General features: G+C 44.1%; 1 protein-coding gene across 1 annotated transcript in view; it reads left to right on the top strand.

Moving 5' to 3' along the window:
* LOC139409402 (transforming growth factor beta receptor type 3-like) overlaps positions 1–26,157 on the top strand; it is a 140,087-nt gene that overhangs the window by 90,367 nt on the left and 23,563 nt on the right. Inside the window, exons 7-14 of the mRNA XM_071154513.1 lie at positions 3,861–4,023; positions 6,416–6,563; positions 10,855–11,044; positions 14,065–14,378; positions 14,938–15,093; positions 18,036–18,197; positions 20,031–20,234; positions 21,916–22,209. Coding sequence (XP_071010614.1) covers positions 3,861–4,023; positions 6,416–6,563; positions 10,855–11,044; positions 14,065–14,378; positions 14,938–15,093; positions 18,036–18,197; positions 20,031–20,234; positions 21,916–22,209 — 1,631 coding nt within the window. The remainder of the gene's footprint in view (positions 1–3,860; positions 4,024–6,415; positions 6,564–10,854; positions 11,045–14,064; positions 14,379–14,937; positions 15,094–18,035; positions 18,198–20,030; positions 20,235–21,915; positions 22,210–26,157) is intronic.

Here is a 26,157-nt window from a genome sequence, read left to right as displayed (position 1 = left end):
TCTCAGCCTTGACGTATAGGTCATGCTCCAGCAGTCGCCCAAGAACCTTGCGCACCAGGGAAACATGCGCGGCGCGTGTGGCAGAATAAATCAAGATGTCATCAATATAGACTACCACACCCTGCCCGTGCAAGTCCCTGAGAATCTCATCTACAAAGGATTCAAAGACGGCTGGAGCATTTTTCAACCCATACGGCATGACGAGGTACTCATAGTGGCCTGATGTGGTACTAAACGCTGTTTTCCACTCGTCTCCTCCCCGAATACGCACCAGATTATACGCGCTCCTGAGGTCCAGTTTTGTGAAGAAACGCGCTCCGTGGAATGATTCCACCGCCGTAGCGATGAGAGGTAGCGGATAACTAAAACCCACTGTGATCGAATTGAGACCTCGATAATCAATGCACGGACGCAGACCTCCCTCCTTTTTCCTCACAAAAAAAAAACTTGAGGAGACGGGTGACATGGAGGGCCGAATGTACCCCTGTCTCAGAGCTTCCGTGACATATGTCTCCATAGCCAGCGTCTCCTCCTGTGACAGTGGGTACACATGACTCCGGGGAAGTGCAGCGTTCTCCAGGAGGTTTATCACGCAATCCCACCGTCGATGGGGTGGTAATTTGGTCGCCTTCCTCTTACTAAAAGCGATAGCCAAATCGGCATATTCTGGGGGAATGCGCACGGTGGAAACCTGGTCTGGACTCTCCACCGTCGTGGCACCGATGGAAACTCCTATACACCTCTCTGAACACTCGTCTGACCACCCCTTAAGAGCCCCCTGTTTCCAGGAAATAAGGGGATTGTGAATAGCCAGCCAGGGAACCCCCAACACCACCGGAAACCCAGGTGAATCAATAAGGTAGAAACTGATCCTCTCCCTATGATTCCCCTGCGTTACCATGTCCAGCGGAATCGTGGCCTCCCTGACCAGCCCTGACCCTAGCGGTCGGCTATCTAAGGAGTGCACGGGGACAGGTGGGTCTATCTGCACTAACGGAATACCCAATTTACGGGCGAGTCCACGATCCATAAAACTCACAGCTGCGCCTGAATCGACTAGCGCCTTATGCTGAAGAGAGGGGAAAAATGCAGGGAAAAAAATTAACAAAAACATGTGACCAACAGGGAGCTCTGGGTGAGTTTGGTGCTTACTCACCTGGGGTGGCCGAGGAGCGTTCTGCCGACCATCTCGACTCCCAGAGGGACTCCTCCAACACCGGTCCGAAGTGTGTCCTCTCCGTCCACAATAGGAGCAGGAGGAACCCCCTCTGATCCCCCTAGATGCAGCTCCTCCCAACTCCATCGGAGTGGGAGTGGGAGAGCTGGACGGTGGAATTAACAGGACCCCTTCTGAACGCCCGCGGGCAGCTAGCAGGTTGTCCAATCGAATAGACATGTCTATTAGTTCATCCAGGGAGAGAGTTGTGTCCCTGCAAGCCAGCTCCCGGCGGACGTCCTCCCGGAGACTACACCGGTAATGGTCCATCAGGGCCCTGTCATTCCACCCAGCACCAGCAGCTAGAGTCCTAAACTCCAACGCGAAGTCCTGCGCGCTCCTCGTCTCCTGTCTGAGGTGGAACAGTCGCTCACCCGCCGCTTTACCCTCTGGTGGATGATCGAACACTGCTCGGAAACGGTGGGTGAACTCCAGGTAGTTGTTTCTTCAGATTTATTCCCCAGCGCAACAAAACCAGTCACGCCAACACACAGGGCGTAAATAAGTTGCTAGTCCAAAACAACAACAGGACTAAACAGTCCGGAGAATAAATACAAGAATAAATCACACCATCAAAACACAGAGTAACAAAAACAAGCCCGCACAAATACCCAGCGGGCCTAGTGCCCCTAAATACCCTACAAACAAATCCTAATACAAAACAGGTGTACCCAATTAACCAATAACCCAAAACAAACGGAAAGGGAATCGATGGCAGCTAATAGGCCGGCGACGACGACCGCCGAGCACCGCCCGAACAGGAAGAGGCACCATCCTCGGCGAGGTTCGTGACAGAAGCATCTGTCTTGTGATTCCTCTGAAAAGATGGAGAAGAGATTGCATGCCTGGGCAGTTGGATGGAGTATAATAATATTTGAGTAAATAAATGGTACGTTAGAATGGTGGGAAACCTGACAGGAATTACTGATTGGATGTGTTTATGACTGATATTGTTCAAAATGTATTTTCAAAACATATTGGCCTTAATTTAGTCAGAACCTGAATAATAGTGTTCAATACAAAACCTGTCTGCATGTCCGTCTTTTACCAGCAATCCCAAAGTGTTTAGATTAGAGGTTGACCGATTAAATCGGAATGATAGATTAATTAGGGCCGATATCAAGTTTTCATAACAATCGGAAATCGGTATTTTTGGGCGCTGTGTTGCTGATCTTTTTATTTATATATATATATTTTTTTATAACTGACTTACTTAGTTAAATAAAGGTCAGAACACATTCTTATTTTCAATGACGGCCTAGGAACGGTGGGTTAACTGCCTTGTTCAGGGGCAGAACGACAGATTTTCACCTTATCAACTCGGGGGATCCAATCTTGCAACATTACAGTTAACTAGTCCAACGCAATAACGACCTGCCTCTCGCTCGTTGCACTCCACAAGGAGACTGCCTGTTACGCGAATGCAGTAAGCAAAGGTAAGTTGCTAGCTAGCATTAAACTTATCTTATAAAAAACAATCAATCATAATCACTAGTTAACTACACATGGTTGATGATATTACTAGATATTATCTAGCGTGTCCTGCGTTGCATATAATCTGACTGAGCATATAAGTATCTAAGTATCTGACTGAGCGGTGGTAGGCAGAAGCAGGCACGTAAACATTCATTCAAACAGCACTTTTGTGCGTTTTGCCAGCAGCTCTTCGTTGTGCGTCAAGCATTGCGTTGTTTATTACTTCAAGCCTATCAACTCCCGAGATGAGGCTGGTGTAACCGAAGTGAAATGGCTAGATAGTTAGCGCGCGCTAAAAGCGTTTCTAACGTCACTCGCTCTGAGCCTTCTAGTAGTTGTTCCCCTTGCTCTGCATGGGTAACGCTGCTTCGATGGTGGCTGTTGTCATTGTGTTGCTGGTTCGAGCCCAGAGAGGAGCGAGGAGAGGGACGGAAGCTATACTGTTACACTGGCAAGACTAAAGTGCCTATAAGAACATCCAATAGTCAAAGGTTAATGAAATACAAATGGTATAGAGGGAAATAGTCCTATAATTCCTATAATAACTACAAGCTAAAACTTCTTACCCGGGAATATTGAAGACTCATGTTAAAAGGAACCACCAGCTTTCATATGTTCTCATGTTCTGAGCAAGGAACTTAAACGTTAGCTTTCTTACATAGCACATATTGCACTTTTACTTTCTTCTCCAACACTTTGTTTTTGCATTATTTACTTGAGGCTAAATTGATTTTATTGATGTATTATATTAAGTTAAAATAAGTGTTCATTCAGTATTGTTGTAATTGTCATTATTACAAATACATTTAAAAAAAAAAAAAAATTAAAACGGCCGATTAATCTGTATCGACTTTTTTGGTCCTCCAATAATCGGTATCAGCGTTGAAAAATCATAGATATCTCAAAACGTTGGCTGAACAAACTGTAGTGTAAATACTCACCCATTTGCTCATGAGTAATCATATTGAAAGTAAAAAAAAACTTGCACACAGCGATTCCCAGTATCACTTCAGTATATTAAGCTTACGTATTGTCCTCTCTGTCTTCGTCAGAGCTTCTTCCTCTTGACGATTAATCATGTATAATCACATCACGTGTTCAAATTATACATAGAGTCATGATCTCATCTCATAATCTCATCCACCCACCTTCTCCTTTCCTCTTCCAGACCCAGTGTTCTCCGATACTTGCAAGATCGACAACAAGTTCCTCTCTCTGAACTACCTTGCTGGCTACGTAGAGTCCCAGGCCTCTAAAGGCTGTGTCCTGTCTGGACCAGACCAGGACCAAGAGGTCCACATCATCGAGCTGCAAGCACCCAACTCTAGTAGGTCAGTACTGTAATCCACCACAACCATAACATAAACATAACTCCAGCTGGTCAGTACTGTAGCCCACGACCAGAACCAAAAACTAGTCTGGCCCAAATAGGGTGCACGTTTATCTAGTTTTGGCTGGTTTCCTGGACACAGATTAAGCCTAGTTCTGGACTAAACACTTTCAATGGAGATTCTCTACTGAGCTTGCTTTGAGTCGAGGAGCAGACTTAATCGTTCACTGGGAAACTGGCCCTTTATGTCAAAACAATACACATTATATCGATCACAGTAACTCTTAGCACGGACCTTAATGATCTCAGTGTAATTTCCCCATTACAAGAGGCCAGAATGATCTCTCTCTCTGGTCTCTGGTAGTTTGTTTTGGATACGAAGGAAGAGGGTGGGTAATATTGACCTTATGACGTTCTGTTAAGAACTCTACCTCAGGCTCAGAGTCTATGAGGTTGTCCCAAAATGGCACCCTATTCACTATTCGCCATTTGGGATGCAACCTATCTCAGACTCTAGTCTGTATCTCCAGTCTGCCAGATAATCGCCTCACTCTTCCAGTGGTGTGATTATTTTGTATATGCATGAAGAGCCCAGAAATACATGTACAGTGCCTTGCGAAAGTGTTCGGCCCCCTTGAACTTTGCGACCTTTTGCCACATTTCAGGCTTCAAACATAAAGATATAAAACTGTATTTTTTTGTGAAGAATCAACAACAAGTGGGACACAATCATGAAGTGGAACGACATTTATTGGATATTTCAAACTTTTTTAACAAATCAAAAACTGAAAAATTGGGCGTGCAAAATTATTCAGCCCCTTTACTTTCAGTGCAGCAAACTCTCTCCAGAAGTTCAGTGAGGATCTCTGAATGATCCAATGTTGGCCTAAATGACTAATGATGATAAATACAATCCACCTGTGTGTAATCAAGTCTCCGTATAAATGCACCTGCACTGTGATAGTCTCAGAGGTACGTTAAAAGCGCAGAGAGCATCATGAAGAACAAGGAACACACCAGGCAGGTCCGAGATACTGTTGTGAAGAAGTTTAAAGCCGGATTTGGATACAAAAAGATTTCCCAAGCTTTAAACATCCCAAGGAAGCGATACTATTGAAATGGAAGGAGTATCAGACCACTGCAAATCTACCAAGACCTGGCCGTCCCTCTAAACTTTCAGCTCATACAGGGAGAAGACTGATCAGAGATGCAGCCAAGAGGCCCATGATCACTCTGGATGAACTGCAGAGATCTACAGCTGAGGTGGGAGACTCTGTCCATAGGACAACAATCAGTCGTATATTGCACAAATCTGGCCTTTATGGAAGAGTGGCAAGAAGAAAGCCATTTCTTAAAGATATCCATAAAAAGTGTCGTTTAAAGTTTGCCACAAGCCACCTGGGAGACACACCAAACATGTGGAAGAAGGTGCTCTGGTCAGATGAAACCAAAATTGAACTTTTTGGCAACAATGCAAAACGTTATGTTTGGCGTAAAAGCAACACAGCTGAACACACCATCCCCACTGTCAAACATGGTGGTGGCAGCATCATGGTTTGGGCCTGCTTTTCTTCAGCAGGGACAGGGAAGATGGTTAAAATTGATGGGAAGATGGATGGAGCCAAATACAGGACCATTCTGGAAGAAAACCTGATGGAGTCTGCAAAAGACCTGAGACTGGGACGGAGATTTGTCTTCCAACAAGACAATGATCCAAAACATAAAGCAAAATCTACAATGGAATGGTTCAAAAATAAACATATCCAGGTGTTAGAATGGCCAAGTCAAAGTCCAGACCTGAATCCAATCGAGAATCTGTGGAAAGAACTGAAAACAGCTGTTCACAAATGCTCTCCATCCAACCTCACTGAGCTCGAGCTGTTTTGCAAGGAGGAATGGGAAAAAATGTCAGTCTCTCGATGTGCAAAACTGATAGAGACATACTCCAAGCGACTTACAGCTGTAATCGCAGCAAAAGGTGGCGCTACAAAGTATTAACTTAAGGGGGCTGAATAATTTTGCACGCCCAATTTTTCAGTTTTTGATTTGTTAAAAAAGTTTGAAATATCCAATAAATGTCGTTCCACTTCATGATTGTGTCCCACTTGTTGTTGATTCTTCACAAAAAAATACAGTTTTATATCTTTATGTTTGAAGCCTGAAATGTGGCAAAAGGTCGCAAAGTTCAAGGAGGCCGAATACTTTCGCAAGGCACTGTATTTCACCATACTTCCACTATGTGGTCTGGTCTGTTACACACATGTCCTCCTCTTTCTGGGAATACTTCCAGTTTCTTAATCAGTTGGCCAGACTGAGAGAAGGCATGTAAATACAGAGTGTTTTGGGCCTTCCAAAATTCTTATGTCTCTCTCTCTCTCCCTCTCCTTGAGCAGTGCGTTCCAGGTGGATGTGATCGTTGATCTGAGGCCGTTGGGGGCAGATGTTCTGTTGCCTCGTGACATCGTGCTGCTGCTGAAGTGTCAGAAGTCTGTCAACTGGGTCATCAAGGCTCACAGCATCAGCGGGAAACTGAATGTAGTGGTACGTGACTCAGAACGTCACTCTTAACGTAACAAACACAGCCTCTCCTTTTGGAATGAGCTGTTTTGACCTAAATAAAAATTATTTGATTTTCAGTAGTAGCAGTTTATTTAATGGCAATCTCCAGAGACCCAAGACTCCATCCCTCAGCTTTATAGCAAACCAAGTGGCGGCACTGTTGAGTTCAAATTGAGTAGTTCTACTTTCAGATTTTTCACTGCCAAAATGTTTTTCACTGTCTCAGTAACACATCACAATGGCACTGATGGTGTGAGGGGATACAGGCAGAATAACCATGTCACAACACATGACTAGACAGGCACAGCAGACAGACAGGCATGTCACCACTTTGTGTTGCTGACCAATACAATTGTCACAATCTGAGGAGTGTTGAAGTGGCACCTGGTTTCAACCTGCCTGCAGGGGATGTAGGGATGGAAGGAGGGAGGGGGATGGATGAACTGTGAAATATCACCCTGACAGCACTAAGGGTTGTCATCGCATCAAATAAGGAAGGGAAAGGAGGAGTAGAAAGGGGGAAGAGAGGAGGGGGGCAAGACATTTTCATAGCCTCATCACAGACAGTATTTGTGCTCACAGCCTGACCTGTTTGTCATCCATGATAATGTGAGTTATGAGCGCTGCTGACTGCAGGCTCTGGCTGACTGCAGGCCCTGGCTGACTGCAGGATCTGGCTGACTGCAGGCTCTGGCTGACTGCAGGCTCTGGCTGACTGCAGGCTCTGGCTGACGGCAGGCCCTGGCTGACTGCAGGCTCTGGCTGACTGCAGGCTCTGGCTGACGGCAGGCCCTGGCTGACTGCAGGCCCTGGCTGACTGCAGACTCTGGCTGACTGCAGGCTCTGGTTGCATCCCAAATGGCACCCTATTCCCTATAAAGTGAACTACTTTTGACCAAAGTAGTATGGGTCCTGGTCAAATGTAGTGCACTATAATGGGAATAGGGTGCCATTTGGGACCAGCCCTAGCTCTGCCAATGGTTTCACCAGACCTGAGTGGTTTGGATTGCAGAAACGGTAGGGTGTTTGGATGGGTAGGCGTATAACGCAAACGTGTATTAACACAAAGGTTGGCAGTTTACCTACTGACCTGCAGTTTACTGTTCTAGGACAGTACCAGTACCAGCTTGGTCCTATATGGGTTGGCAGGTAGCCTAGCGGTTAAGAGCGTTGGGCCAGTAACTGAAAGGTTGCTGGTTCAAATCTCCAAGCTGACTACGTGGAGAAAAAACATATGCTGATGTGCCCTTGAGCAAGGCACTTAACCCTATTTGCTTTGGATAAATTACTAAAATAAATATCTGTTTAACATGACAGTTAATAACCAAAACAAATATTATTTGTCACATGCTCCGAATACTTAACTGTGAAATGCTCGCAGATCTCGACAAACCATTTCTGTCTGAATCTTGCGTTGTGCACGGGGGCATTGTCATGCTGAAACAGGAAAGGGCCTTCCCCAAACGATTGTCACAAAGTTGGAAGCACTGAATCATCTAAAATGTAATTGTAGGCTGTAGCGTTAACATTTCCCTTCACTGGAAGAAAGGGGCCTAGCCCCAACCATTATTCCTCCTCCACCAAACTTTACATCTGGCACTATGTATTGGGGCAGGTCGGACTGCCAGATGGTGAAGCGTGATTCATCACTCAAGAGAAGATGTTTCCACTGCTCCAAAGTCCAGTGTCGGTGAGCTTTACACCACTCTAGCCGACACCTGGCGCATGGTGATCTTATGCTTGTGTGCGGCTGCTTGGCCATGGAAACCCATTTCATGAAACTCCCGACGAACAGTTCTTGTGCTGACTTTGCTTCCAGAGGCCATTTGGAACTTGATAGTGAGTGTTGCAACCGAGGACAGACAAGGTTTAAGTGCTACATGCTTCAGCACTTGACGGTCCCGTTCTGTGAGCTTGTTTGGCCTTGCCATTTCCTCCATTCTGTCTCGGCTTCTATCTGTCCAAGCTCTTCATCAGTATATTCTGGCCCATATACATATGGTTCTGCAAAGTATGCATCCTCTTCAGTTTTAGCTGTCCGACTCAGACATGTTTTGATTTTGATGTAATGGTTTTGGGCAGTGTAGCGCTTGAAAGATGTGTTTGTACTGCGCTCTCCTTGAGAAGCAGGCTCCGTAGAATTTGGAGGTGTGGCTAAGCAAGACTAGCAGCACGCGGATGTAGTAGTGACATAGAAATTAGTTCCAATACAAGGGAAAAACAGTAAACACAGTTCGGGATATACACATTTATGCTCGTAATTGTGGAAAAAGTGTTTCGATATTGACATGCCTGTATAGCCCAGATGCTTTGAAACACGTTTTTTGGGGTGAGTCTGGCCACTACCACGATTTGACTCTTGCAAGCAACTAAGACAGCCAAAGAAATCTCAGGAATGGAAGTCTGATCAAACCAATTGTCTGGGTGAGGCTTCAAAACTAAAAGTAAGTAGAAAATGAGGTCTAACATGTTAAAATCCGAAATATCCCTTTAAGCATTCTTTTGACTATTTAGCAGTCTTATGGCTTGGGGTAGAAGCTGTCTTGGAGCCTGTTAGTCTGACAGCCGATGCTCCGGTACCATTTGCCAGATGGTAGCAGAGTGAACAGTCAATTACTTGGGGGGCTGGAGTCCTTGGCAATTTTTCTGGCCTGATATAGAGATCCTGGATGGCAGGGAGCTCGCCCCGAGTGATGTACTGGACTGTCCGCATCACCCTCTGTAGCGCTTTGCGGTCGATGGTGGTGCATTTGCCATACCAAGCCGGGATGCAGCCAGTCAAGATGCTTTCGATGGTGCAGCTGTACAACTTTCTGAGAATCCGAGAGCCCATGCCAAATCTTTTCAGCCTCCTGAGGAGAAAGAGGACTGTTGTGCCCTCTTCACAACTGTCTGGGTGTGTGTGAACCATGTTAAGTCCTTAGTGATGTGGATGCCAAGGAATTTAAAGCTCTGAACCAGCTCCACAACAGCCCTGTCTATGTGGACAGGGACGTGTTCTCCCCTCCTTCTCCTGTAGTCCACGATCAGCTCCTTGGTCTTATTGACATTGAGGGAAAGGTTGTTGTCATGGCACCACACTTCCAAGTCTCTGACCTCCTCCCTGTAGGCTGTCTCATCGCTGTCGGTGATCAGGCCTACCACCATCGTGTCGTCACCAAACTTGATGATGGTGTTGGAGTTGTGCGTGGCCATGCAGTCATGGTTGAACAAGGAGTACAGCAGGGAACTTGAGGGGTCCCCATGTTGAGGGTCAGCCTGGTGTAGGTGTTGTTGCCTACCCTTACCACCTGGGGCTGTCCCGTCAGGAAGTTCAGGATCCAGTTACAGAGGTAGGTGTTCAGTCCCATGGTCCCAAGCTTGCAGATGAGCTTGTAGGGGATTATGGTGTTGAAAGCTGAGCTGTAGTCTATGAACAGCATTCTTACATAGTTATTTCCCCTCTTGTCCAGGTGGGAGAGGGCAGTGTGAAGTAACTAGATTGCGTCATCTGTGGATCTGTTAAGGCGGAATGCGAATTGGAGTGGGTCCAGGTTGTCTGGGAAAGTACAGGCCAGGCTGACATAGAGTACATGAGCCTTGGTCATATGTAGTACACTAAATAGGGAATAGGATGCCATTTGTGACAGAGTGGATCTGTGAGAAGGGATTAGCTCCCTCACATTATACAGCACGGAACACTGCAGAACTAATGAGGAATTCTGGTAGAAATCTGACACAGACTAAGTCCCACCATTGATCAGGCCTTCGATGTGTGTGTGTGATTGTGATCGTGTGTGTGTGTGTGTGTTTGATCGAGTGTGCGTGCGTATGACCCTTCACTATGGGCAGTAGTACATTTTTCTTGGGTTTTCCTTCCATGAAGAAACCTAACAAATGTAAAATGGTTCTTCGACTTTTACTCTGTCAAGATATGAAAGTATGTGAAATACTCTCACACTTTCATTGTGGGTTGTGGTCATGCTGGCTTTTGAAGCTGACAGGGTCGTTTTTACTGTTCCATACAGTCAGACAAAGGAAATGAAACTTTAGCAGAGGTAGAGATTACTGTAAATGCTGCTGACTAGAAGAGAAAAGGCACCCACTTTGATCTCTATAAAATGTCTTTCATGACACAGAAGGGTTTAAAATATGGTCAGATTCCTCTGTCTGTACTGAGGGACGAGCATCACATAGGAGTGACTCCACCTGTCGGAAGAAAATGACTGTATACTGTATGTCATATTTAATATTTAATATGACTAATACAAACCTGTATTTACCTTTCTTTCAGACGCCAGATACCATCAGTCTGAGCCCCAACACAGAGAGGCTGATGGAGGTGTCTAGGACCCCTAAGCACCACCTCCCGTCTGGCTCTCAGGCCCTGATCAAGTGGGCAGAGGATCATGGTTACAGACCGGTCACCACCTACACCCACACACCTGTAGCTAACACCTTTAACCTGAGGCTCAGGGAGCCAGGTGAGAAACACCCAGGCTTCTATAATTCTGTTTATAGACAACTGATTGTATTGTTGGTGCCTCCCCCCCCCTAAGAGTGACATGCTCGCATCCCCTGATCTCGGCACACAGTTTTTGCGATTCTTTATAGAAAATATTAGATCCCAGATTGACAGTATCCGACACCATAACAGCATTTCTGGTCAGGAGGCACTAAAGGCAACCGCTCTGAGACTGTCTACTGCTTCCTTTTGCTCCTTTGAGCAAATGTCCTTTAATTCCCCCCTTGATACTGTAGCTCACATGAATACCTCCTCCTGCCCCTTAGAAGTGATCCCTACTAGACTACTTAAAGAAGTTATGCCTAATGTTGGCCTCAACATTATGTCTATTGTAAATTGCGCCATGAACTCTGGCTCCTTTCCAAAAACAGCTCTGGTCCAACCTCTCCTTAAAAAGACAATCTAGACCCCTCATCACTGAGTAATTCTAGACTTCTAAACATCCTTTTTTATCCAAGATTTTTAGAAGTTGTTTTCAAGCAATTGGTGGCTTATTTGAGTATGAATAACGTATTTGAAAAATTCCAGTCGGGCTTCCACTTCAAATTGTGCAATATATTAGGAGATTGCATTCTTCATTTCACCTGTCACATTATTTTACATTAAGAATCTTACCTTACTTCCCCAGAACAGTTGAGCCAGTCAAGTGTTTGTTTGTAAATAGCACAACGGGAGAATGCGGGAGCAGGTGAGTCCTGCTGTGTATTGACAGGGGTCATGTTTTATATTGAAAGCCAACGGTGTATTTTGCTTCACTAGTGATCAGGGATGTGCAGCTATAGTTTTCCTTCACAGAAAAAACATTAGTGCAACAAATTTGGCAGAAAATAGCTTCATGACAACAGAAGTGCAACACTACTTGGCTGGCAACCAGCAAAGTAAATGAGCTAACAATGAAAAAGCAAGGTATTTTTTGCAAAAACGATGCATGGCCATCATATTTCTAATGTTTATCATAGAAAGAATGTAGCCAGCTAAATTTCCTAATGTTTTGCTAATGGTCTGCTGATAGAATGCCCGTTCGTGAAGTCTCATCCAAGTGGAGAAGTGCAGCTTGAAGCACAAATTTAATCTGGTGTCGAGCAGAAATTCCAGTAAGAAGCATTTTAGATCTGCTTTCCAAAACGCAGCAAAATATTTCTTATGCGTTTTATATTTTGTTCCTGCATGAAAAAACACAGAATTCTGCGTTAACGCAACCCTTAATTTAACTTGCTAGTTATCTAAGTAAGTGGCTGAATTAACAATATTGGGTTAGCTTTCTGCCATGTTTGATAAGTCAAAGCCCTTTGGATGAGTTATCTGTAGGCTGTCTTGATTTCCTTGCTTTTTTTTTAATCCTCTGTTCTCGGCCCGTCTGCTCCTCCCCATCTTCTTCAAGCAGAGCAGGCAGGCAGGCCAGTTGCCCTAGTGACTCCAGATTCCACACAGATACAGCCTGTACACACTGCTCGAGAGTACTGTTCAGACAAGCATGCGTCTCTCATTCACATTCGCTTGTAAATGTCCAAACTCACCAAAAATGACATTCGGTAGCTCCTACCTATATATGTATAACTTTATGAGCTGGATTGCCTGTCTTTGCAATAAGTTTATTTTTGTTTGCGCACGTTAGCATATTTAGCTAGCAACTTCCATGGAAATGTGTTATTACTTATTCAAATGTTGTTAGCATTCTGGTAATAGATGCCCATATGGCTTTTTTGAGTTTATTTTGGCTCCCCCTTGTGTACCAAGCTAGTAATACCGTAAATCCTGGGATTTACGCCCAACCCTACAATTGACCTAAGCGACTTTGAGCGTGGTATGATTGTCGGTGCCAGGCACGCCGGTTCCAGTATCTCAGAAACAGCCGGCCTACTGGGCTTTTCATGCATGACAGTGTCTAGGGTTTACAGAGAATGGTGCGACAAACAAAAAACATCCAGTCAGTAGCAGTCTTGTGGGCAAAAACAGCTCGTTGATGAGAAAGCTTGAAGAAGATTGGCAAGAATCGTGCAAGCTAACAGACGGGCCACAAACAGGCAAATAACGGTGGTGTGCAGAATGGCATCTCGGAACGCACAACTCATCAGTCCTTGTCATGGATGGGCTATTGCAGCAGAAGACAGGTTCCACTCCTATTAGCTAAAAACAAGAAGAAGCGGCTCCAGTGTGCATGCGATCACCAACACTGGACAATTCAGGAGTGGAAAAACATCACCTGGTCCGACGAACCCCGGTTCCTGTTGCATGAGTCCATGGCACCATTATGCCTGGTGTCAATGATACAGGCTGGTGGCAGTGGCGTAATGGTGTGAGGAATATTTTCCTGACACATATTAGGTCCCTTGATAGCATTGAGCCAGGTTTGAATGCCACACCTTGTAGAATCCATTCCCTGAAGAATTCAGGCTGATCTGGAGGCAAAGGGGGCTCCGACCCGGTACTAGATGGGTGTAACTAATAAAGTGGTCATTGAAAGTGTATGTTTACTGGAATGAAAATAATAGATAATGCATGACAAATAGACATAGGTTTACTACATTTAAGAAAGATATCTACTGTGTAAATAAATTATGCTAATAATAATAATTCATTTTATTTGTAAGCGCTTGTTATAAAAGTATAAACTATTATTAATCATTGATTTTTAAAACCACATACCATCGACATACAATTTTAACTGTCCTTATAAAGAAAATAGTCTGAAACTCAAGTCTGTTAACTCTGAGCCAATTTAGTTTCAATGTTCTGTTCTGTTCGTGCTCGGTGCAATCTCAATGCCTTTAAAATCACCAGATGAGGCCTGTGTGTGTGTGTGTGTGTGTGTGTGTGTGTGTGTGTGTGTGTGTGTGTGTGTGTGTGTGTGTGTGTGTGTGTGTGTGTGTGTGTGTGTGTGTGTGTGCGTGCGTGCGTGTGCATTCGTGCTTGTGTGCATGTGCGTCTCTGTGCATCTGTGTGTGTGACTAAAATGTGTTACACACACTTCACTTACAGATGTGGTGGATCCCCTGGATTCCATGTTCCCTCCAGAACTCTCCATCTTACGGGACACCAACCCCATCCTCTCTGGTGGTCAGGGGGGTGCTGCCCCACACTCCAGTGGCCTGCCCTTCACCTTCCCCTTGCCCTCGCTCATGGAGCAGGGCCTGCCCTACCTGTCCCTGCCCCCCTCCCTGGATGACCGGCCTTGGCTGGGAGGGGAGCTGGGTGGGGAGCCTGAGGAGCAGCAGGGGACCCTCAGTGTTGGTCTCAGTGTTCAGTGTGAGGAGAGCAGGATAGTGGTCTGCATCGACCGAGAGAGTCTGCAGGTGAGGAGATACTTGAGTAGTCAGCCAACTGGTTTATCACTGTGACTAAATGTCTGCCTTCATTGTGTCAAAAATGGAGGAAAGGCAGTTGTGGAATTCACACTTTTCATGCTTGATTTAACTGTATGATTATGCCTCTTTAATACTGACTGGCACTGACTTGAGTCAACAGTGTGTAGTGTGTTTGCTACTGTGTGTGTCTGTACTTGTGTGCTACCATTGGGCACTGTGAAGCAGGCCCAACACAATAGACAACAGCGTAGTAAAACCCTCACACTGCAATTAGGTATACTTATGGTTAGAGTTGGACTATCCTGTGGTTTTATTTAACATCACACAGAGAAGTAGTATGTGCTGTAGAATGGCATAGTGACGTCTAATGCCTCACTAGTCTAGTGTCATGTGTCTCAGTCAGCTCTACTGATCGTTTTGAGATGATCATTGATCATGATTAAAATTTTATTGCAAAGATTATAGATTATATTGACATTATATCATTAAAAAAATACTTTATAGATGATTGACTATTTATTTATAATTACATTGTCTCTTTCCTCAGGCCAACGGTTACGCTAATGTCAACCTGACTCTTCAAGACCCAGAATGCAAAGCAACGGTCAACTCCACCCACTACACGTTGGTGACCCCATTGGAGGGCTGTCAGACCACCAAGTACCCCATGCACCCCGGTCCTATGGTCCTCTACATCAACTCTGTGAGTAGCACATTTAGCAAATGATCAACTCATTGAAGGCACGTTTCCTGGACCCTAGCCTACCACATGTTACTATACTCCAAAATCTTGTAAAGCCTGGAAATTGAGGGTGCCCAGACCCTAATAAGCATACCCCTGGACTAAAATGCATATCCATTTAAAAAACTTTCAGTCCAAGACTTGGCTTGGTCTGTGCCTGGAAACTAGCCCTATATGAGTACTGTATTCACATATTTAAATAGAACAATTATAGGATCTCTATGGCGATATCCCCCAACCCTATCCTGTTACTCTGAACAATGGTAATCCATTATCTCTATGTGCATGGGAGGAACAACTAGGGGCAGCTAGCACTAAATCAGGACAACAGTATGAATTTCTGCGGGAAGTAGGGGTGCTGAGGGGGCTTCCCATCCCTTGATAAATCAACATTTAAATAAATAAATAAAATAGCCCCTGCAAAATGTGTTAACTAGGCCTTTATTACTCCTGGATAATTCTTGTTTTTTTCTCTTCTTAGATACAAAGATAACTTCAGTTCCCTATGGTCAAAATAAAGTATTCTTCATTTAACTGTTTCGCAATACATCAAAGCCCCATGTCCTTGTGTGTTCCATCCTACGAATAAGCATTTTAATTTGTTAGGCTTGGGCGGTATCCAGATTGTCATACCTTCATACCGACCTTGTGCCCCCGGGATATTTGGTCATACCAGCATTGAACACAAGGGGAGCTATTTTCAAACCCCACTGAGCCTCTGTAGTCCAAAGGTTAGCAATGCTAACCCATAGAGTGATAACTAAATGCTAACAAGCACATTGCAAACATTTTATACAGTTTCTGACCTAAACTATTTGCAGGACAGACATCCCAGCTCATACATTTTTACAAGTAACTAAAAACTGCTACTCACAGCTTTCTGCACAAAACACATATTAGACAGCAAGGCTCTTGATCCAGCAGGGGATTCTCAGCTGTTACAAAGCGAAGCTTGATTTTGGAAGACGCTAACCACTTAGCTAGATAGCTAACAAGCTACTAAATTAGCAAACCCAATCCACAACCGCAGAGTATTTAGCACATTTTAGACAGTTACCGTAATAGTTATAAAATATCTAGCTGGCAAACATTTAGTTGTGAATTCCGTAGTGAAACTAGATCATGCTGCACAACAGTTATTGACTCACAAGGTTCTGGTCTCTCGTTGTTGTTTACTTGTAAAAAAACACCACGTGACTGGGGACTGCCAGTAAGCTTCATAATAAAAAATTATTTGACAGGTAAACTGAAGAACTGAATCTTCTTTATCTCCTAACTTGTGCAATACGCACAAGTTGACTGCAGGTATTTACTTAAAAAGTAGCTACAAATATTCTAATGTATAAAAATGTAAAATAAATAGTTTCAACGGTATTGACGGTATTGAAAAAACATCCTGTGGCTATTTCAAAATTTCCCCCGGTATATGGTATATATGGTATACCGCCCAAGTCTACTATTTACTATATTAGAGCCTTGGTCAAAAGTAGTGCAATATATAGGGAATAGGGTGCCATTTGGGATGCATCCTTAGACTAGAGACTACACTGGAGGGTCAACACGTGTGAAATAAACACCAGTAGGAATAAACTAAATGTCAATGGCAATAATTGACCTCATTTAGTCCTTGTCTTCTAGCCCTAACTCAACTCTGAGCCTGTAAACAACTGACGTACACAGAGTGGGCTTCCAGTGTTTCTTTCCTGTGGAGAAAATGAAATATATGCTTCACAGGGTTCTACCTGATTGAGCTCTCAGCTCTGGACTGTTGAAATCTCTGGACGTTCCCACGTTTTCATTTCAGCTCATCTGTTGCAGAATGTTGTGGCAACTAGATTCAGACCAGAGCCGCATCACTGGTGTCCTGAGTAGGGTTCCAAAGGGAGGGTATATTACTGGAAACTTTAGAGGTTTACCAGTAAACCACCAGAATTTTGGTATCTTCTAAGGATTTTATGTAATCTATCACAAGACATCTAGTGGCCCTTTTGTGTACGGTTCTGTAATAATCTCTGTGTGGCCTTATCACATGTAAAACTTATGAAATGATTGAATAAGATGATTTTTTTTTTTACTAATTGAATGACAAAGCTGTAAAACCTTATTCACCATCAACTTAGTGATACCATTGGTGTTTAATATGAGGGTTTCAGCATTAAATATCCTATATATGTTTTTTGTTTTTTTACTTGTATTGTATGTATTGTATGTTATTATGTCAATATGTATTTGTTTCAGTGTTTTGCCATCAAACTGGTGGCAGTTATGAAAAAGTCAAAAGTTAGTAGAGTTAATTGAAAATAATTGCATGCTTTTTTCATTAATTAGACTATTTTCTCTTGAACCATGTACTAGAAACTCATGAACAATTTGGACACAGATATAAAAAAGGAATATTCTATATTATTCTAAATGTTTTTAAGTTATTCAAATATACATCTCCAAAGTTACGATAGATTGCCATAGATTTTCTGTTAATTACCTAAATTACCGGCAGCTTTGCAACACTAGTCCTGAGCCCCTGAATGAAACAACACCATTCACACGCAGAACATTATTTTAAAATAGTTTGGCGCCAATCACTGGTAAAGTTTCCTGTTTTTTTACCAACGCCCTGACAAAAGTAGTGCACTATATAGGTAGTAGGGTGTCATTTGAGATGCACACTTAAAACATGATTTGGCACCAGTAGCTGGGAACATGTCCTATTCACCTTGTGAATATATCTGAACTATGTTCAATGATTCAATGATCAACTCTCCTATGTGGCTGACGTACAGATTCTAAAAAGTCAACCTGAACCTGTTCAATGTGGGTGTTTCCCAAATGGCACCATTTGGGACGCATACTGTATCTGAACTGTGTTCACTGATGTGTTCAACTCCCCTGTGGTTGACATCCAGATCCTGATAAGTCACGATGAGCCTAAGGATGGGAGTGGTGTTCCCCTGGATTACGATGATCTAGAGTCCGAAGACGTGACATTCCCTGGGGAGACAGAGGCACTGGAGAGGGCTGCTTTCCTGGAGCACACCACGTGGCCTGATCACAGGTCCTCCATTCTGGTAAGGCATCTATAATATTAGATAATATGGATTCTATATGATTCTCTCTCAGGACCAGCACACAGGTCCTTCATTCTGGTAAGACATCTAGCTACACAGGGCCAGCTACAGGCATAAGCGGTCGCTTGTTTTTTTTCCCCAACTACTATAAAACTGCAAAGATGTCTCTCCACCCAATGGCAAAATGGGTAATATTGCAGAAAATTAACTTTAAAACTCAAATTCTTCTCTCAGCCATGAAAGGGGGCGGGAGCACTAATATGTTTTACCGGGACATGGGGGCCCCCAACCAGATCTCACTTAGGGCCCTCAAATGACTCTCTGTTTGTTTGTTTTTTTCATACATTTGGTCTCCCTCGAACAAGAGGTTGGTTTTCAAACTCAAGGGAGTTTACCCTGGTTAATTAACCCTAAATGAAAAAGGAATTAAGAGAGTAGCATTGCGTGACAGGGCCTGCCTGGGGTTGAGTGAGTTGGGAGTCAAGACCAGACCACTGATCATCAATAAATAATATACTACCTTTGCCTGAATCCTGTCCAGATGGTTGAAACTCCATCTCCCAGAGTCCCTCAGTGCTAGTAAAGACTCATCTGGCTTCTTATGAGGATGGAAGATTCCAACTCTCACTGTCTACTCCCCACATTATCTTTATGTCTTGAACTTCTTCTGACCTGAGCGTTTTGGGAAATCTGCTATCACGCTTTCCCTTTCATCTACAAAGTCTCTTTCCTTTCTCTCTCAGTGTCTCTATAGCCATACTCTTTACCCATGCACACTTGTCCTCTCTCATCTTTGTCTCCTCCTGCCTGTATCTCTGTCTCTATAGCCATACTCTTTACCCATGCACACTCTTCCTCACTCATCTTTGTCTCCTCCTGCCTGTATCTCTGTGTCTCTATAGCCATACTCTTTACCCATGCACACTCTTCCTCTCTCATCTTTGTCTCCTCCTGCCTGTATCTCTGTGTCTCTATAGCCATACTCTTTACCCATGCACACTCTTCCTCTCTCATCTTTGTCTCCTCCTGCCTGTATCTCTGTGTCTCTATAGCCATACTCTTTACCCATGCACACTCTTCCTCTCTCATCTTTGTCTCCTCCTGCCTGTATCTCTGTGTCTCTATAGCCATACTCTTTACCCATGCACACTCTTCCTCTCTCATCTTTGTCTCCTCCTGCCTGTATCTCTGTGTCTCTATAGCCATACTCTTTACCCATGCACACTCTTCCTCTCTCATCTTTGTCTCCTCCTGCCTGTATCTCTGTGTCTCTATAGCCATACTCTTTACCCATGCACACTCTTCCTCTCTCATCTTTGTCTCCTCCTGCCTGTATCTCTGTGTCTCAATAGCCATACTCTTTATCCATGCACACTCTTCCTCTCTCATCTTTGTCTCCTCCTGCCTGTATCTCTGTGTCTCTATAGCCATACTCTTTACCCATGCACACTCTTCCTCTCTCATCTTTGTCTCCTCCTGCTTGTATCTCTGTGTCCCTCAGTGATATTGCTGTGATGAAACACTTGACACGCTCCTGGTTGTGAAGGCCAGGGAGTGTGAGGGGCGAGGGTGAGGGCCAGGTAATGTGAGGGCCAGGGTAAGGGCCAGGGGGATGGTGAGGGTCAGGATGAGGACAAAGGTGAGGGCCAGGGTATGTTAGAACCATGATTATGTTGTGATTGGCTCTTCTCTTCTTCACCCCTCCAATTCATCTGTTTTGATTGGCTCTTCACCCCTCCCCCAGTTCAACTGTTTGGATTGGCTCTTCTCTCCTTGTCCCTCCAGTTCAACTGTTTTGACTGGCTTTCTCTCCTCTCTCCCGCCTCTCTCCAGTTCAACTGCACCTACAGGAAGAACCAGGACACTCTAGGAGGATCAGGATCATCAGGATCGTTCCCTCGTATTGCCCCGGCAGCAAAGGAACTGCTCAGCACCGACGTCATGGTTAACATGGAGCTGTACAACACCCATCTCTTCCGTTATCCGTCTACCCAGGCCTTCCATACCGTCTCCAAAAATAAACAGGTCTTCGTAGAGGTAAACGAAGCAGTGAAATACTATAAACTGTACTAAATACATTTAAGTACATTGTGTCTGTTATATTTTTAGTCTGTGTGTGATTCGCTCAGATGAATATAATTAGTAGCCTAGTATCCAGATGTTGGGACATGTGAGTTGGAGCGATTTCACAAGAGCCAGGATTGTCTGTGTGTGTGTATATGTCTGTGTCTCTGTCTCTCTTAATATGAGGCCTGTCAAAACAACAGTGAGGACTGTTCTGTGTGTACACTGGTCTGGTCCACTTTCATCTGTTAGTGTTTTAGCTTCCACAGGGTCCGTTGATATTTGGTCTGGGTCGGAAGGATATAAAGTTAACATATCGTCTTTCTGCTGTTAACTACCCCTCCCAGCCATCATCTCTGTCTTAAAGTGTCCTGGCACATACAGTACTGTATGGCATTTAGAATTCTCCCCAGAGACCTTATCGTCTATTTATTCTGTCTGGAAAGTCCAGAATGTACCTTGCTAATAGCACTGATAAGTAATTACTAAGGAGGTCCTATCGGGAGGTTGTGTAAGATAAGTTCGAGATCCACACAGTGAGGCTCTTTGAAGTGTTGATTTCTGGAGCTATTTGAGGAGGACGGCTGCTCTGACAGTGTGGCCTCAGAGAGACAGCAGCAACAAGTCACAAAGAGCTCTGTGTGTGGGGCCATGGGGCCTAGTCCTTAGTCCCTTTCTAGCCCTTTCTCTCCCACCTCCACACCTCTCACACTGGGCTGAGATCTGCCGTGACCTGCCCTAGCCCCTGAGGCTACAGCCCAAACTAAGCTGTATAGGAAACTGCTGTTGTGCAACAAGTGTGTCATAACTTGTGTTACTCATAGGTCAGGTCACAGCCTGCATGTACAGTGCTCACTGGGTTTTCACTAGTCGCTGCCAACGATGAGCTGTCCTTTGAATGCAGTGTGTGTGTGTGTGTGTGTGTGTGTGTGTGTGTGTGTGTGTGTGTGTGTGTGTGTGTCCGTGCCTGCGTGCTTACATGTGTGCTTTTGACTGGTCAAGCTTTTTGACAACCTTGGCATGTCGATGGCACAGCCAGAAAACAGTAAAACACATGTAGATTTTTCAGAGAAAAGGGAGAGAGAAAGCAGCAGGGGGATAATAAGTCATGTTTCGTCCCAAATGGCACCCTATTCCAGGGTCCATAGGTTTCTGGTCGAAAGCAGTGCACTATATGGGGAATAGGGTGCCATTTGGGATGCAACCCATAACTCAGGGAAATGCCTTGTGGTCTGCCGAAAGAAAGATCCTCTTAAAACGTTTGAAGGGACTGAAATCCACAGGATTTGTGATTCTTGGACCTGATAGCACTCTGATAGTGTTCCTTTAGCTTGTTCTCTGTGTTAAAACAAATAGCTCCTGGACTGACAGAGGGTGTACAGACATTTGCCAAGATGGTGTTCCTCACACAACTTTGCAGAGGGAAACAGATAGTTTATCAATTCAACGACGTCGATGAGAGGATTTGTAAATAGAATCATCTGACATCTTTAGAGGCTGTATCAATCATATAACCTCTACACCTTGCTTACACATTATAAACTGGACAATATTTTGGTACATGAGTTGATTGTTTTTGTGAAAAATGACACAATGTTTAACACAATGTTTTGTTTGATCTTGATTTTTTGTATTTTTGTATTTCTCCCATCAGATTGGAGCCTTCAAAGTCGACCCAGATCTTGGCTTCATGATCCAGACCTGCTTCATCTCTGCCAACTCAAACCCCAACATCGCGTCAGACTATACCCTGATCGAGAATATCTGCCCTACAGACGACACCGTCAAATACTACAGTCAGAGAGACCTACCTATCTCCCACTCCCAGACCGACAACAAGAGGTTCAGCTTCACCTTCAACTCACACTTCAATGAATCATTGCTCTTCCTGCACTGTGAAATGTCCGTTTGCTCTAAGAGACCCCACAATAACCAGGGACTGGCAATGGTATGTTTTAGTTTTTCTCCATATTTGTTTTATTTCTTGAGTTACTTGACGTCCTTGGCTCCTATAGTCCCAGTCTATATTAGCTAGAGCGTCACGGCCCCGCCCACCTGTGAGGAAAACAACCTGTGGTTACTTTGGCTACCCTATTGGCTTACAGAACGTAATTTTCTTGTTGTCTACATGTTTTAGTCAATTACAAAACTACATTTAAGAAAAGTACAACACCTAAAGATTGCTTTTAAACATTGCCTGCTCCCGAGCCTTCTCACTACTTAGAAAAACATAATACATGCCCCTTTTCATGACAGTGCTAGGAGCCACGCGAGTGAGTGCTAGCTAGCTACTGACTGGAACATTAAGCTAGCAAAGACCAACAACACAAACAAACAGATTATACAGCTACAAGTAGTGAGTGGAATTACAAACAGACTAAACACGTTACATTTCTTACCTGTGATTAAATGTTTTACACACACACACATACAGTGCCTTCAGAAAGTATTCATACCCCTTGACTTATTCCACATTTTGTTGTCTTACAACCTGAATTGTAATAAATAAAAATCTCACCCATCTACACACAATACCCCATAATGACAAAGTGTTTTTAGAGATTTCTGCACATTTATTGAAAATGAAATACAGAAATATATCATTTTTGTATTCAGACCCCAGAGACAATGCATGTTACAATCACGTTTGGCAGCAATTATAGCTGTGAGTCTTTCTGGGTAAGTCTCTAAGAGCTTTGCACACCTGGATTATATAATATTTGCACATTATTCTTTAAAAAATTCTTCAAGCTCTGTCAAGTTGGATGTTGTTCATTGCTAGACAGCCATGTTCAAGGTCCTAAATGTTCAAGCTGATTTAACTGTAACTAGGCCACTCAGGAACATTCAATGCCGTCTTGGTAAGCAACTCCAGTGTATATTTGGCTTTATGTTTTAGGTTATTTTCCTGCTGAAAGGTGCATTTTCCTCCCAGCATCTGTTGAAAAGCAGACTGAACCAGGTTTTCCTCTAGGATTTTGCATGTGCTAAGCTAAAATATATACAGTGGGGCAAAAAAGTATTTAGTCAGCCACCAATTGTGCAAGTTCTCCCAATTAAAAAGATGAGAGGCCTGTAATTTTCATCATATAAGGCCCTCCCCTGCCCTCCTTTCGGAAAAGCTGACCACGACTCAATTTTATTGCTCCCTGCCTATGGACAGAGACTAAAACAGGAAGCTCCCGTGCTCAGGTCTGTTCAACGCTGGTCCGTTCAATCTGATTCCATGCTTCAAGATTGATTCGATCATGTAGACTGGGATATGTTCCGCATTGCGTAAAACAACAACATTGACAAATACGCTGATTCGGTGAGCGAGTTTATTAGCAAGTGCATCGGCAATGTTGTACCCACAGCAACTATTAAAATATTCCCAAACCAGAAACTGTGTATTGATGGCAGCATTTGCGCGAAACTGAAAGCGCAAACCACTGCTTTTAACCAGGGCAAGGTGACCGGAAACATAACCGAATACAAACAGTGTAGCTATTTCCTCCGCAAGGCAATCAAACAAGCTAAGCGTCAGTATAGAGACAAAGTAGAGTCGCAATTCAACGGCTCAGACACAAGAGCTATGTGGCAGGGTCAATCACGGATTACAAAAAGAAAACCAGCCCCGTCACGGACCAGGATGTCTTGCTCCCAGACAGACTAAACAACTTCTTTGCTCGCTTTGAGGACAATACAGTGCCACTGACACGGCCCGCTACCAAAACCTGCGGACTCTCCTTCACTGCAGCAGACGTGAGTAAAACATTTAAACATGTTAACCCTCACAAGGCTGCCGGCCCAGACGGCATCCCCAGCCGCGTCCTCAGAGCATGCGGAGACCAGCTGGCTGGTGTGTTTACGGACATATTCAATCAATCCTTATCCCAGTCTGCTGTTCCCACATGCTTCAAGAGGGCCACCATTGTTCCTGTTCCCAAGAAAGCTAAGGTAACTGAGCTAAACAACTACCTCACTTCCGTCATCATGAAGTGCTTTGAGAGACTAGTCAAGGACCATATCACCTCCACCCTACCTGACACCCTAGACCCACTCCAATATGCTCACCGCCCCAATAGGTCCACAGACGATGCAATCGCAACCACACTGCACACTGCCCTAACCCATCTGGACAAGAGGAATACCTATGTGAGAATGCTGTTCATCGACTACAGCTCAGCATTTAACGCCATAGTACCCTCCAAACTCGTCATCAAGCTCGAGACTCTGGGTCTCGACCCTGCCCTGTGCAACTGGGTACTGGACTTCCTGACAGGCCGCCCCCAGGTGGTGAGGGTAGGTAACAACATCTCCACCCCGCTGATCCTCAACACTGGGGCCCCACAAGGGTGCATTCTGAGCCCTCTCCTGTACTCCCTGTTCACCCACGACTGCTTGGCCATGCACCCCTCCAACTCAATCATCAAGTTTGCAGACGACACTACAGTGGTAGGCTTGATTACCAACAACGACGAGACGGCCACTCCGAGGGTGAGGGCCCTCAGACTGTGGTGTCAGAAAAATAACCTCACACTCAACGTCAACAAAACAAAGGAGTGATCGTGGACTTCAGGAAACAGCAGAGGGAGCACCCCCCTATCCACATCGACGGGACAGTAGTGGAGAGGGTAGCACGTTTTAAGTTCCTCGGCGTACACATCACGGACAAACTGAATTGGTCCACTCACACAGACAGCGTGGTGAAGAAGGTGCAGCAGCGCCTCTTCCACTTCAGGAGAATGAAGAAATTCGGCTTGTCATCAAAAGCACTCACAAACTTTTACAGATGCACAATCGAGAGCTTCCTGTCAGGCTGTATCACCGCCTGGTACGGCAACTGCTCCACCCACAACCGTAAGGCTCTCCAGAGGGTAGTGAGGTCTGCACAACGCATCACCGAGGGCAAACTACCTGCCCTCCAGGACACCTACACCACCCGATGTCACAGGAAGGCCAAAAAGATCATCAAGGACAACAACCACCCGAGCCACTGCCTGTTCACTCCGCTATCATCCAGAAGGTGAGGTCAGTACAGGTGCATCAAAGCAGGGACAGAGAGACTGAAAAACAGCTTCTATCTCAAGGCCATCAGACTGTTAAACAGCCACCACTAACATTGAGTGGCTTCTGCCAACATACTGACTCAACTCCAGCCACTTTAATCATGGAAAAATTGATGTAAAAAATGTATCACTAGCCACTTTAAACAATGCCACTTTATATAATGTTTACATACCCTACATTACTTATCTCATATGTATATACTGTACTCTATTCCATCTACTGCTTCTTGCCATCTTTATGTAATACATGTATCACTAGCCACTTTAAACAATGCCACTTTTATATATTTACATACCCTACATTACTCATCTCATATGTATATACTGTACCCAATACCATCTACTGCATCTTGCCTATGCCATTCTGTATCATCACTCATTCATATATTTGTATGTACATATTCTTCATCCCTTTACACTTGTGTGTATAAGGTAGTTGTTTTGAAATTGTTAGGTTAGATTACTCATTGGTTATTACCGCATTGTCGGAACTAGAAGCACAAGCATTTTGCTACATCTGCTAACCATGTGTATGTGACAAACAAAATTTGATTTGATTTGAGAGGTTATAATCTGAATAAACGGGAAAAGGCTATTCTTGAACATAGGATGAGACATTGTTACTAATCTACTATAGGAACCAGTTTGGATTTAAGTATAACTTTTGTATGACTGAAGTCTTTAGTGAGAGGTCTAATTCTTTAATATTTAATCATTCATCGTCATTATATAAATCGGCCCGTTTAATTTTGTCTGGCTTGCCGTTACAAATAAAATATATTTTTTTTTGCTTATATAATTTGAAAAACTGGTTGCTAGGTGTAGGCTAGACCAGAAGCAAATAG

This window comes from Oncorhynchus clarkii, chromosome 5, assembly GCF_045791955.1.
Source record: "Oncorhynchus clarkii lewisi isolate Uvic-CL-2024 chromosome 5, UVic_Ocla_1.0, whole genome shotgun sequence".
NCBI lineage: Eukaryota > Metazoa > Chordata > Actinopteri > Salmoniformes > Salmonidae > Oncorhynchus > Oncorhynchus clarkii.
The sequence above is the reverse complement of the archived record's forward strand: the minus strand, read 5'-3'. Positions and strand labels throughout refer to the sequence as shown.